This window comes from Paroedura picta, chromosome 9 (genome assembly GCF_049243985.1).
Source record: "Paroedura picta isolate Pp20150507F chromosome 9, Ppicta_v3.0, whole genome shotgun sequence".
Lineage (NCBI taxonomy): Eukaryota > Metazoa > Chordata > Lepidosauria > Squamata > Gekkonidae > Paroedura > Paroedura picta.
In genome coordinates, this window is record NC_135377.1 from 29,198,368 (window position 1) to 29,212,583 (window position 14,216).

A 14,216-nucleotide genomic window follows, 5' to 3' on the forward strand; every position below is an offset into this window, starting at 1 on the left:
TAGTTCTTGGGTTCTGATTCCCAGTCCCTGGCATCTCTGGCCTTGACAGTCATAGCAACAAGTGAGCTCCTGCATTCTTGTCTCTTGCCACCTCTCTTGTTGAGGGAACAAACACCATGCTGCCAGTAGCCTGGAACTGCTAGAAGTTGTACTGCTTCCTTCAGACATTTGGCTATAGGGCACTGTTTCAAGAGCAGAAGAGGGAGGTGGTATCCCTGGCAGTCAGACAGCCAATAAAACAGTAGGAAAAGAAATCACTCAGTTGCAGGTCAATGTCTTTCCACAGTCTCTTGTCTGCATCAAAGCTACTTCTTTTCCTCCTCCTCCTGCTGTTGGGAAAGAAGATACTCTACAGCTGGGTGACTGAGACCATTTCCGCATGAGGAATTTGTCACTGCACAGCCTCTCATTGCTCGCAGGTTTTAGTGCTGCTTCCACAGGATGTCCACAGCAACCCACGGGTTTGCAGGAGATGGTCTGCAATGAGAAAACTCGCCAAAAAACGATTTCCTTTTATTGTTGCACTGCAAATCGAAGGGTAAACAGGGGCAAGCCTGTCTGAAGGGAGAAACGTGCGACAGTCTCAGTAGCATTTTGCATTCCTTGCACCAGCCCTCCCCTCTCCATTTCTGGTTTGAATATGGGGGGGGGGGGGGAATGGCACAGTCCACGTTGCTATGGGACCACAAAGCAGCGTGTCCTCAGTACAAATAAAGTGTTATCTTCATTGTGCATGGTTATATTGGGATTGGACAGCTAAAACACATTCCTGCTTGTGTTTTCTGGTGGTGGGGTATGAACAGGGAAAGAAGTGTGTGTGTGTGTGTGTGTGTGTGTGTGTGTGTGATGAAACAGCCATCTCACTGTTAGCTTGGTGTCCGTGCTCTGAGTTTTGAATCTTTATTGAGACTACACATTATTTGGTTCCAGTTACCATGGCCAGTCTATCATAAATGCACTCAAACATAAAGAGAAACCATTATACAAAGTATCCCAAAAAGGCATCTAACAAAATGTTTTGTTGTTGTGGCGTCATCCTGTAGCAATGTGGGAGTGAAAGGTTTTTAAAAAATGTTTTGCTGTTGTAGCGTTTCCCAATAGCAATGTGGAGGGTTTTTTTTAAATTATTATTAATTTTGATACTTGCGGGGGTGGGACGGAAGTTTGAATCCCCAAATCAACCACTGTGAAGGGATTGGTGGCTTGCGTTGACTGACAACCCAAGGAGCGGGAGAAGTGCAGGTTGTCCATGTTTTAGGCTTCTCTGGGGCTTTGTCGGGAAGGGAAAAGGTGCGAAGAGGCGGCAGAATAATGCGAGAGGGATCTCTCATAAGGAAATGTACAAACGTATGGTTTCCTATCATGCATTTGCAAGCAGGAGATGGCAAGCATTTTACGCCTCTGTGTGGAAATGGTCTGAGATGGAACCGCTATGAGCACCCCCCAGTGAGAAGGGGGAGAGGAAAAGGTGGCACAGATGAAGCATGCAGCAAGTGCCTCGAACAGTAGAAGACCTGCATTAGTTTTATTAGTATGCTACAACTGGCAGTTATGAGCATGAAAGCTCCACGTTCATTCATGACATGGATGTGAAAATAAAGTTGAATGACATAGTACAGTTTATGGAAAAAAATAGTGTGGGGAATTAGCAACTGGCATAAATTAAAAACAAACAACAAATGGAGGTTTGATTGCCATTAGAAGTGAAATTAAAATGGAGATCTTTGGACTGAAAAAGCAGAGATGAGAAATTCAAAACCAGTCCTAAAGTTAATTTTTTAAAGGTTATATTGTAGAGGTATTATTACAGCTTCAGAAACATGCAGTTCCAGCAGGGGCCAAAATAATTGCTCAGCCTTGAAAAAGAGGAGCAGTATAGTTCCTTTGTCATAACAAAAGAGTCATGCTTAAGAACATCTTCTAACCACGGAAAAAGTAGTTGTTTAGCCCTAGATCTAGCTATTTGATCGGATTTATTTTATGAGACAAGTTATCCCATAAGTATTTTAACAAGCCATTCCTTCAGTCTATGTAACTAGTTGCTCGACCCACAGCCAATAGATATGGTGAGGGGTAAGAACAGGCGCATAAAACTGGTTGGTCTCATGACCTCAGGCCATAGAACCTGGAGGTCTCCTGGAATTATAATTGATCTTCAGCCCACAGAGATCTGTTCCCTTGGAAAAAATGGCTGCTTGGCATTAAAACTAGCTGAGCTTTCTCCCCTCCCCAACTCCCGCTGTCCCCAGACTCCACCCCCAAATCTCCAGGAATTTCTCACCCTGGACCTGTCAACTGTAGCACTTAGTGCATCTGACCACGAGCTGCTGAACTACTTCAGACCCTTGAACACATGGAAACTGCCTTATATTTTCCAGGGTCTCAGATGGAGATCTTTCACACTACCCATTTATCTAATCCCTTACAAGCCCTTCTCTCTGTGTCCCTGCCTGCAGAGGTGAGGCAGGAGGTGACTAAGGGACAAGGTTTTTTTTGCATAGTAGTACCACACCTGTGGAATGTTCTTCACTTTGAGGCTACCTAGGACCTGACATATTCTCTTTTAAGCAACAAGTCAAAGCATTTCCTTTTACCTGATTTTTGCCTAAGAGGTCTGATTTTTAAAATATACATATTATTCTCTGGCTGGATTTTTAATAGTTTTGTCATACAGTTTTAATTACTTTAAGCTTTAAATGATTTTAGAATGTTTTACTTTGTGAATTATGCTGAGGAAGTTCTCTGGAGTGGCAGTTTATAAATATTCTAAATAAAAAATACCAGGCGGTGCACGGGACTGAGCCTGGGACTTGCTGTATACAAAGTGCTTTACCACTGAATCTCAGCTTTGGTGACCTTTATAGCAGCCTGTTCCCAAGATTCGGCAGCTTCTTCAGACTCATTCCTTTAGAACAGGGGTAGTCAAACTGCGGCCCTCCAGATGTCCATGGACCACAATTCCCAGAAGCCCCTGCCAGCATTCGCTGGCAGGGGCTTCTGGGAATTGTGGTCCATGGACATCTGGAGGGCCGCAGTTTGACTACCCCTGCTTTAGAACTTGCTTGGGGTCTTCTGGACCCAGTGAAGATCTATGAACATTTCCATCATCATACAGAAAATGTTTCCAAATAAAAATAAAACCTCTTGTGCTTTTCTCTTTTGGTAAACCCCAAAGTGGCTGAGTAGGTTTGGCTGGGCTCTAGCTTATGTATACATTTCGGGCAATGCCAAGCAAGGTCTTTAATTATCATTATTTATTTATTGTTCGTAGAAAATGGATGCGTTCATATAAAAATCACCATTAGTCCGACCAATGTGCTCTTTCTGTCAAAATATTTTCTGGTATTTTTGTGGGCAGCAGCATATTGTTTCAAGGATAATACTGAAGAACAACTTTTAAAATGCAAACCAGAATATGTGCTGCACTTGGAAGGGACTGACTTGAGTTGAAGAGTTCCTCTGTTGTCAACAGAAGTCACTAGAAGTTTTAATGAACAAAGAGTTTATGAGGAAGCCAAGCCACAGCTAAATTTAAAGAGGGAAAGAAAATGAGCTTCGAAAACAATTCTGTGTTCAATCAAAAACCATACAACCTCTACTCCACCCATAAGGGCTCAAAATAAGTCTTGTGACACATCTCTGTATGGGTAAAAGCCCCAACCACAACCAATTAAACCTGTAAACTAAACCAAAGGTTAAATGAGTAGCAGACAACCAAGTCTCTGTGGTGTTTAGATCTAAAGCAAGTCCTTTAAAGATTTGTGCACATTTGGATCTGTTTCAACTGTAACACCATAGGTACTGTTCATTGTGACACATACCACCTAATCACCCTATCCCTATGACCTGGCAGCGGTGTCCATGCCATGCTCAGAACAGCTGGAATGGCAAGAAAGGGTCAAATAGTAATGACACTGTGCTTTATGAGGTAGTTAAGAAGGCTATTGTCGGTATTAAAATATAACCTAATATGGCACTCTGTGAAACAAAATCCTAAATTGTAAAATCAGGATATTCCATCCCCAACAGGCGTGACTACCAATGTAAGAACAGTAAGCTTGACCTTCAGTTTGAATTATAAATACTGACCCTAGAGAACTGTTTTGGGCATGGTCAGAAACATCTTTTTCTGAGGGTTCACATGTGTTTCTGGGAAATTCCTCCATAGGGGGCATTTTTTCACCTATGCCTAGCAAAGCTAGTAGCACTTTATATGGCCCCAGAGCACCTAACCACCTTCCTCTCCCCCCCCCACTTATATTGACAGGCCAGAACATAACATCATTGGAGCTGAGCAGTGACAATCACTGAAACTTTAAAACTGTTTTATATTATTATGGTTTTGTTTTATATTATTATGCTATAGTTCTATTACTATTTACTTATTTTGGAAATTGTATTTCTTGTTCACCACTCTGAGACGCCAATCCTGAGAGAGAGCGGTATATAAATAAAAAATCCCACTCTTTCTCTCCCCCCCCCCCCCCGTCCTTTCTTCCAGGGACCATCACTTCACATTTGTTCTTCATTCTTGTTCCCTGAGTTGAATTACCTGGTCATGCTACAACAGCATGAACAACAACGGGGGGGGGGGGGGTACTATAGCCAACTTTCCAGTGTATAGACAACTTTACCTTGAAGGCCTAGTGTTTGGGACACATATCTGATGCCTCCAACTGACAGGTCCAGTCTGAATACCTGCACAGTGAGGCTCACTAAAGATAAAAGCCAAACTCTGTCAGAGCCTGAGGAGCCATAATCACTTCAAGACCAGCCTTAAATATTTTGGTCAAAGGAAATGATGGCCCTTTGTCAACCATTACTGCCACCACTGCTGTCAGTAAACACAAGGAAGGAAATGTTGGGAAAGGTTTTTTTTCTGTCTTAAGCCAAACTACTACATTTATTCTCAAAGTGGTAAAACTTTCACAGTAGCTCTACTCACAAGTTACAGTGAACACACATACAAGCCATGTACAGTGTACACTTGATTATTTAAAATATGTATATTGCATAATGTTAGTTTTAATGTAGAGATGAAAACATTTCCAAGGTACTTGTGCATATCTTCAATTCCAAAGTAAATATTTGTTGTCTCTTGCTTACAAAAGAGATGTGAATGGATAACATGGGGTATATAGATCTAGTGCCTATCATTTTGTGTTACAAGGTGCTTGAAAGGCAGTGTGGTGGAATGGTCCAACTATATAATTGGGGAAGTCTTGGTTCAAATTGCTAATTAGCTATCACTTTTTAACCTACCTCATTATGAGCATAAAAAGAAGATACATAATTCCTTGTAAGTATTTACAATACTCTATTGCATCCTTTCTCAACTTTATCACCATTGAGGAACCTCTGAAACATTCTTCAGGCTTTGAGAACCTCGAGAAGTGGTGTGATCATGCAGAATATGGCTGGGAAGCATAGCTGTGTACACGCCCACCCAGGGCCCCTCCCCTTCCCACCCCCTCTAGTCCCATCACTGGCCACTCTTGGACAGGGAGGCAGGTAGACATGACCATATATGATCGTATCATCAGATAAATGTTTAGCATATTTAAAAAATATATTTTAAAATAATTCCCACCCATTCGGGAAACCTTTCCAGGGCTGTCAAGAAACCCCAGGGTTTCACAAAAGCCTGCCCTATTGCTTGAAAACTAGCATTTTCTTTGGTTTTTTTTAATGAAGGCTAGTTCGCATAAATGCTTCCTGTAAATATGAGTTATCATATTTCAATCTTGAAATACTCTACAAATTCCCTGTGCTGTGTTGGGCGCAAAGACCTATTCGGTCCCATATGCTTTATAATGTAGCTATCGTGAAATTGCTGAGACAGAACAAATCATTTCTTTGAAGTACCAACATGAAAAGGGTACTTATAGAACAAGGGAGGTAGTATAAAACACATGGTAAAGATGTATTTATTTCACACATTACTAAGTGATTGCCCATACCCTTTTAACTGACAATCAGGCCTTGAAACAGCTCACTCAGTTTAATAAAACCAGCCACTGCAATAGCAACATCTGGTAACTGCCACAGATAGTGAGGCTTCTTAGGATTCTTGTATCATAAATCTCAACATTGTTAGTAGCCAAACCTCTTCTCACTTTGAGGGCTAGTTTATAGTCAGTCAAATATAAATACCCTTCCAGAATATCTCAAATATTACATTTGCAGCACCCTGTCTGGCAGAACTGGACTTTCAAATTGATGGCAAATGCATCTAAACGCAAAAAATACATGATCTGCTCCCAAGCAGAAAACATGGGCACCAGCCAGCTCAGGTCTCCAGGTCTTTCCTGGAGTCTAAATTAGATCAGTGGGATTGGAGAAGCTGCTACACTAATGCACTTTCTCTGCCCACCCAAAGGAGAGATGCATATCTTCAGGACAATAGGATTGCCAGGAAAAGTGCTACTAATCTCATCAACTCCCAGTCTCATCTTCCCTTCACACCTACAAAACTCAATAGAAAACATGCTCTGGTATAGCAATCATGGTTATTTTTGGTTCCTGGGAAACATCTTCCACCATGCCTTCCTCATTCTGGACAAACTCATTAGATCCCTCCTAGCTTACTTATACACAAGAAATCACATTCTTGTGCATTGTTACATTGTGCACAGGTGCATTGTTTTAGGGACTATCACGTCAGGCAAAGCCCAAGGGTACAATTTTTCCTATAAAAGTAGAACACCTAGCACCTGGCTGTGTGTGTGTCCTTTGGATGTCCTGCATACACAGCCTACTTGCAAGCAGGCTACCCCTTTTCTCCTTTGATATTCTGGCCTTTTTTGTTAGAATCATAGATCAGCCCAAAGCATCCTAAAGCACCCAAGAAAAGTGTGTATCCAACCTTTGCTTGAAGACTGCCAGTGAGGGGGAGCTTACCACCTCCTTAGGCAGCCTATTCCAATTGCTGAACTACTCTGAGTGTAAATTTTTTTCTCTGATATCTAGCCTATATTGTTGTACTTGTAGTTTAAACCCATTACTGCGCGTCCTTTCCTCTGCAGCCAACAGAAACAGCATCCTGCCCTCCTCCAAGTGACAGCCTTTCAAATACTTAAAGAGAGCTATCATGTCCCCTCTCAACCTCCTTTTCTCCAGGCTGAACATCCCAAATCCCTCAACCTATCTTCATAGGGCTTGGTCCCTTGGCCCCAGATCATCCTCGTCGCTCTCCTCTGTACCCTTTCAATTGTAACTATGTCCTTCTTGAAGTGAGGCCTCCAGAACTGCACACAGTACTCCAGGTATGGTCTGACCAGTGCCGTATACAATGGGACTATGACATCTTCTGATTTTGATGTGATGCCCCTGTTGATACAGCCCAAAATGGCATTTGCCTTTTTTACCGCTGCATCACACTGCCTGCTCATGTTTAGCTTACAATCCACAAGTACCCCAAGGTCTCATTCACACACAGTGTTACCTAGAAGCATATCCCCCATCCAGTAGGCATGCCTTTCATTTTTCTGATCCAGATGCAGAACTTTACACTTATCTTTATTAAATTGCATCTTGTTTTCATTTGCCCATTTTTCCATTGTGTTCAGATCTCGTTGAACTCTGTCTCTATCTTCTGAAGTATTTGCCAGTCCTCCCAATTTGGTGTCATCTGCAAACTTGATGAGTAGTCCCTGTTGATTCTGTGGACTTTTTCTCCATGTTATGAGGGTAACTATAGCTTCCCCTGCTTCCCCTGCCTTAGCATAATTTCTTGTATATGTATTTCAAGGATCTTTGGTTTGTTTGTAAGTAGTCTTTAAGTTCTTCTTTAAGACCCATTATGCAGGGCAGCAGCCACGGCATGCTGATGGTTATTGCCTCAGTGCAGCATGCCACGGTGCTTCCCACATATGTATGGGGGAGGGAATCCCCCGGCTTATGCAGGGTGCCCCGGCGTAGTGCACATGCGCAGAATGCCAGGACTGGAAAGCCCGGTATGATGCTTGGACGTGGCAGCAGCGGGGGGGGGGAGACATGAGGCCCCCATCGCACGGCAAAGTACGGCAGGCCAAACTCCCACCAAGGTGTTGGTGGGGGGGACTCCCTGGCCAGCTTCGTGGCTGCAACACTCTGCAGAGCTGACAGGGGTGTGCAGTGTCAGTGCATGGACACTGTAGGTTGGGAAAAGAGCCGGGCCTTTGGGCACTGATTATGCATGACGCTGGCCCGTCCTAGCCCCCGGTGACACCCTCAACATCCAGAGAGAACTGGAGGGGATTGCAGCAGGATTGCCTTACTGTGGGCCTTCCGGGGTGCTGTGCCAGGCTAGGACTCAGATGGTGACAGCGTCATGCACAATCGGGGCTGCCCTACTGCTGCCACCCCTGATTTCCTGCCCCGTGCATAGTCGGTCTAATAAAACAACTTTCCAGTTATCCTTGACTGGTTTATTTCATGAGTTTCTTAAGGGTATGATCCATTATACATAGGTGGAGATTTTATTGTTTACTCCTCTCACATCGTTAAATTCCTCAAACCCATTTCTTAATATCTAATTTGGGTAACAACCTCAAGGATAGGGCTGGAGCTCTCCCAGAAATACAACTGATCTCCATACTATAGAAATCAATTCCTATGGAGGAAGTAGCAATTTCAGAATGTGGACTATGGTATCACACATCAGCTGAGCTTTGTCCCCTTCTCCAACTTTATCCTCCCCATGAACTGCTTCCAAATTTTCATTAATTTTCCATGTCAGAACTTGCAACCCTGCACTTAAATCAACCCAAACCAGGTTTTCTCACTAAAACATATAATCTTAAAAATTACATCTGTAATGAAGATACAGATGCAATATGGTAGCCATTTTGATTTTTAAATATCCCATCTTGCCTGAGAGTCCTGCATCAAAAGGTTATATTTTTCTGCCTAAATGAGTCTTTGTTGCCCAATAGGCCCATTATGCACGGCCGCCGAAACGGCGATTTCGGGTCACATGGAAAACGCGGAGGGGGAAGACGCAAAGCAAACCGGGACGGGGCGCGACAGCGGCAGAACCCAGAGTGGCGGGTGTCGAGGCATCGATGTAGAGCCAAGGGGAAGTGAGGCGAGCGCGCCGCTGTGTTGGTGAGCGTCGGAGGCGGAGGCCAGGAAGGACGGAAGCAGCCTGCGCAGGCACAGCCCTGCCGGGTTTGTCAGGCACGGAGGGGGAGGGAGCATGTTTCCCCTTCCCCTTAGTTTACTCCCAGTTCGCCTCTCCCCTTCTTTGCTGCCCCGGTTCCTCTGCCCCATAGGTTTCCCCTTTATATTGTTTCCCCTACTATAAGCTTTGTATTGTATATTTGTGCTTTGTTCATTCACACTGTTTTATAAAGTTTTTGTATTTTCTTAGAGACCTCGCCTCCGTTCTCGTTTGTGGTTGGGGGTGTGTTTGGGAATGGGTGGGAGGTGGATGGCCGGCCTCTCTGCCGTCCTTAGCCGCGGCAATCTCCTCGCCCCCCTCCACTGTGAGCTCTCCAGCCGCCTTTCCATCCATGTTCCCTTGGGTTCCCACTGGCCTGCACCGCCGTTCATTCCGGCAGCCGCTTGAGCGGTCGCGCCGCCTCCGACTCTCTGGCCTCCCCAGTTATGCACGCGGTCAATTTGGCGGCACCTCCGGTTGTGCCCTGGTCGCCCGGGAAGCTGCGCTTTCTTCCGCGTTCCGCTAACGTGGCTTTTTCGGCGGCGTGCACCGAATCTGCGGCCGGTTGCAGCCGACTCCGTGCATTATCGGTGATTTTAGTCGCCGCCATTCCACCCCGAACGCGCGCTAAAACCCCCGTGCATAATGGGTCATAAAGATTATTTCTGCTAATCCAGTTGGCAATGCTAATTTGATTTCACTTAGCCTTTTTCTTTCCTGTTTATAAACCTTGCATTTAATATGCGTCCTAATTAATCTAAGTACTCCAAACCATTTGTTCTATGTGTATAGCATTATTTATCTCATTTTATTCAATTGTTTATATATCATTTGAAGAGACATCACACTCTTGGAATCCACAGGAATGCTAGTAATCACCTAGAACCCTGGAAGTGATGTTGCACCATGCATAATGGCAGCAATTAAAAAAGAAATCCTTGCCTCCCAAGAGAGCAGCAAAAGGATGATTTCTGGATTGCTGACAGGATATCTCATATTGTTATTCCTTTTGTTGTATATCGCTCTAATCTGGTTCCCAGGAGGGAAGTATATAAATCAAACAAATAAATCGTGGAAGATCTGACAACCCTGTGACACAGTTTGGTGCTGCCCCATGAGAATTCTGAAACTGCCAGGCTGATATGCAGAGAGACTTGGAGGGGACTGCAGCAGGATTGCCTGGACATTCGGGAATGGAGTCTTGGAAGGACAAGGACCTCAGTGGGGTACAATGCCACAGAGCCCACCCTCTCATGCATATATTTTCTCTAGGAGAATGGATTGCTGTAGTCTGGAGACAAGGTGTAATTCCATGGTATCCTCAGGTCCCACCTGATGGTTGGCATCCCTGGATATGGTAACACTTTCAGGGAAGAGAAGCACCCAGCCAGCACCTAACCCCACCCACCCTTCTACCAACATATCTAGAACAGCTAACAAGATCAAAATATCAAGCCTTCACATTTAAAAGCAATCAAGATATAGTGTTTAGCAGCCACACACAATTTTGAAATGTCAACCCCCATATAAAAATCAACAAGAACAGCAATAAAACTAAACAGAATCACCAGTCCAACAATAAAACCTTAAAATAGAAACACCAATAAAACCTAAAAATGCAACAGTGAAAACAAAACCCAGATCCCAATAATAAAATCATTAAAACTGTGTTCATCCCCATTCAAAGGACTTCCAGAAAGGTCTTCAACATTCTTTAGAAGGCCAACAATGAGGCCACTTTCAAACTGCCTTTGTATTCTATTTTAGGAACTGGTTGTAATGGCTACAAATTGATCTAGCTTTTTGTATTTCTCATATTTCTGTACTCTGGTCTATGACTATACAATTAAATAAGTAAATACTGAGTTGTAATGGATTTTTTTCTGTAATTTCAGACAGACCCGTTCCAATTCCCGGCTGCTAGTGGGATTTATTTACCTGTTCATATGCCAGGTTAGCAAGGCATGGCTGAGCCACTTTTGAGGGAAACAGCTTTCTTCTATTTCGTACCCCTTCAATGCGCTTCCGAATCACTGTGATGTGCTGTTTAAAATGTCCACAGTGCTTCCCTCAGGGATTTTTCACTGCATGATCTTCTGTGGACTTTTTTTTTTTAATGTTCTAAGTTGAGTGGTATAATGCTAAACCAATATAGCACTGAAGTACCGCTATAGCTCTTCAGTGCTATACATGTTAAACACTATAATGCTCAACTTAGACCTTTCAAAGAAAAAGAAAATGTCCAAGAAAGATTGTGTGGTGAAAAAGGGCAGTAAAAAAAGTGACACTTTGAAATGACCATTGTGCTTCAGAGACAGCTCTGGTGCAGGTTACTCCCATCCTGTATCACTTTATACTGGAAATGAATAACAACCAGTTTAGAACAGTAATGTGAATTTTTTTTTGAAATGGGCAGATTGGGCCTTGCACTACCAAATCTAAAAATAGAAATTCCAAATGCTATAGATTTTATTTCCTTAGAGGAGAGAGCACTAGAAGCTAATAATGACTTTGTAACAGTTGCCTTATTTATTGGTATAGGGAGCATAGAAGAGAGAAATACTCCTATAAGCAGGTAGCACAGTCACTAATCATGGATCAGGTTCCCTAACAGAGCTTCAGTACCCTATGGATGCTTCATCTTTGGCCAACTTACTCTAAATGTTTTAGAGAAAGAGTCCCAGCTGTCATGTCCTGTCATTAGTTCCCATGGATAAAATATCAGTGAATCATTCTGGATTATTAGCAAGCTATCTGTTTAACAACGGATAGCCTCCTGGCATCTGTAATGACAGCCTCAGGTGCTAATGAGTCATTTTACAGTGAAACTGTATATTTCTTTGGCAGTAAGTATATTTCTATAGAACTCCTTTGCAGTTTCAGAACACGACTAAGTAACAAAATGTGTTATTTGTACCCCACCGTTCAGTGAAGATATGTAAGAATGCCATGGTTTTATTTATGGTGATTGGCATCATCCGAATATTCTCCTAACAGTTTAGTGTGGGTCCCTACTAAAAGGCAGCCTTATGGGTAGTGGCTCTATGAGCAACTCCACTCTGTCTCCAAACTTGGCCAGGATAATTTCCAGCTTCATTTATCATGGCTTGAGAATCAAAACTGTGCCAAGAAGAGTTAAGCCTCATCTTCTACTCTCTACATACTGTTCAAGCAGTTAAGGGGTTGATCTATGCTGTTTAGAATTAGTAGAACTTGTCTCCCTTCCCACCCACCCCCACACAGACACTGGTTAGCTCCAGCCAATGATGGGCTAGTTTCTGGGTGATGCTTCAGCCTTACACTCATCTAGCTCAGACTTTCTCAACCAGGGTTTTGTGAAACCCTGGTGTTTCTTGATGGCTCTGGAAGGGTTTCCCAAATGGGTAGGAGTTAATCAATTTTTAAAATGTGTATTTTTTTAATTTGTTAAACATTTATCAGATGATGTGACCACATATGATCATGACAGCCTGCCCACCCCGAATGGCCATTGATGGGCCTGGAGGGGGTTGGGATGGGAGGAGCCCTGGTTGGGCGTGTTCACAGCTATGCTTCCCAACCATATTCTGTGTGATCGTGCCTCTTCTGGGGTTTCTCGAAGCCTAAAACAGTTGAGAAACACTTATCTAGGTGTTCACCAATTAACCCTACCCATGCTCTAGAATTCACACTAATTCTGGCATCCCTAGCTACAGATTAACCAGGCACAAAGTCCAGGCCTATTGGCAATGTTGCTCAGACTACAGAGGTTCACTTTAGTTGCCATGGCTAGTAGCTATTGTTGGAACTATTCTGTGTTTAATCTGCTTTTAGACTCACCGGTACTAGGTTTCAATATGTACACTGGCAATGAATTCCACAATTAATTACTAATTGAGTAAAGAAGTGTTTCCATCCAGCTAAGGTTGACAAGCAGAAACCTGTTTCTACATGCTAGCAACTCAGGCTTAGGTGTACATTTATTTTCATTGGTTGATTTCATATCTTTTGAATTTGATTTTGAAGAGGACAGACTTTTATGCAGATGGCAGATGTTATGCAGAGGGCTCTCAGCCCGGCCTTGTCAGTGGTCCAAATGCTTTAAGTAAGATTTCTTCACTGGGAGGAGTTCCTAAGTGTCATTACTGTTTCTGCCTTCTCAGCAATCACAGAGGATCACATCTATCATTTTCTTTGTTCGGCATGAAAGACAGTCACCAAACAAAACAAAAGACGGGGGGGGGGGAGCGTTTGTTGCGATAGTGCACACAAAGCCATGTCACTGCATTCAAATTATCACAGGCATTTCTTCTTTTTAAACCCCTACTGTGTAACATTCTATATATTTATATGAAAACCTACATTATTGTTGTTTATATTTTGAGACATCGTCTTTCTGTACGTCAAATGGGATGAAGTATGATAGGGGGCATAATCATTTTCTCTATTTTTCAGCTTCTGTTTCTCAAGGAGTCTTTAAAACAGTGAATGTAGGTTGCATTTTGGTCTTTGACATCTTGTAATTTTAACCCTAAGGACCCTTTCAAGTAAGCTTCTAGTACTGCTTTTGCTATTTCATTCATTTTCAATCAGATTTTTTTTTCAGGAGGATTAACTAAATCTCTACAGATACCTATCGCTGGAGGTGTATGCATGTGTGCATGCTGGGGGGGGGGCAAGGGGGAGAACAGAGAGAAAGCAGAAGAAAATGATCAAAATTCATCTTTAAAGGAACATAGGCAAATAGAACATATCATTTCTCTTTGGAATGTATGCATTTGCTGATATTACTAAAGCCATGTTGACATTTTATGCATTTTATGCTTACATTATAAGTAGTCAGGGAAAAAGGGAAACCGCTGAAATTTATAGCAGAAACACCACACCATAGTGGTTAGATTTGTTTCGTATTCTACCAGAAATTAAAGAAAACAAGCATGTAAATTCAGTCTGACAGGTAATAAGAAGTGAATGGGAAAATTATTTTAAATGAGCATGCAATCATTGGGTGTATCATATTGTCATGTAAATAGCACACTGAATCTTTGCTTGCTCACTAGGATCACCTTTACACGAGGCCATGCTCACATAACAC

At 42.8% G+C, this 14,216-nt stretch overlaps 1 protein-coding gene across 19 annotated transcripts in view; it reads left to right on the forward strand.

Moving 5' to 3' along the window:
* LOC143844664 (uncharacterized) overlaps positions 1-14,216 on the forward strand; it is a 209,860-nt gene that overhangs the window by 84,671 nt on the left and 110,973 nt on the right. For 10 of the 19 annotated variants that reach the window (XM_077352108.1, XM_077352111.1, XM_077352103.1 and 7 more), the window contains one exon: positions 8,916-9,353. The exons of 8 other annotated variants lie outside the window; for them this stretch is intronic. In XM_077352108.1, coding sequence (XP_077208223.1) covers positions 8,916-9,050 — 135 coding nt within the window. In that variant the 3' untranslated portion in view covers positions 9,051-9,353. Of the gene's footprint in view, positions 1-7,568; positions 7,690-8,915; positions 9,354-14,216 lie in introns of those variants that run through there. One more of the 19 variants, XR_013234082.1, reaches the window with a different exon arrangement.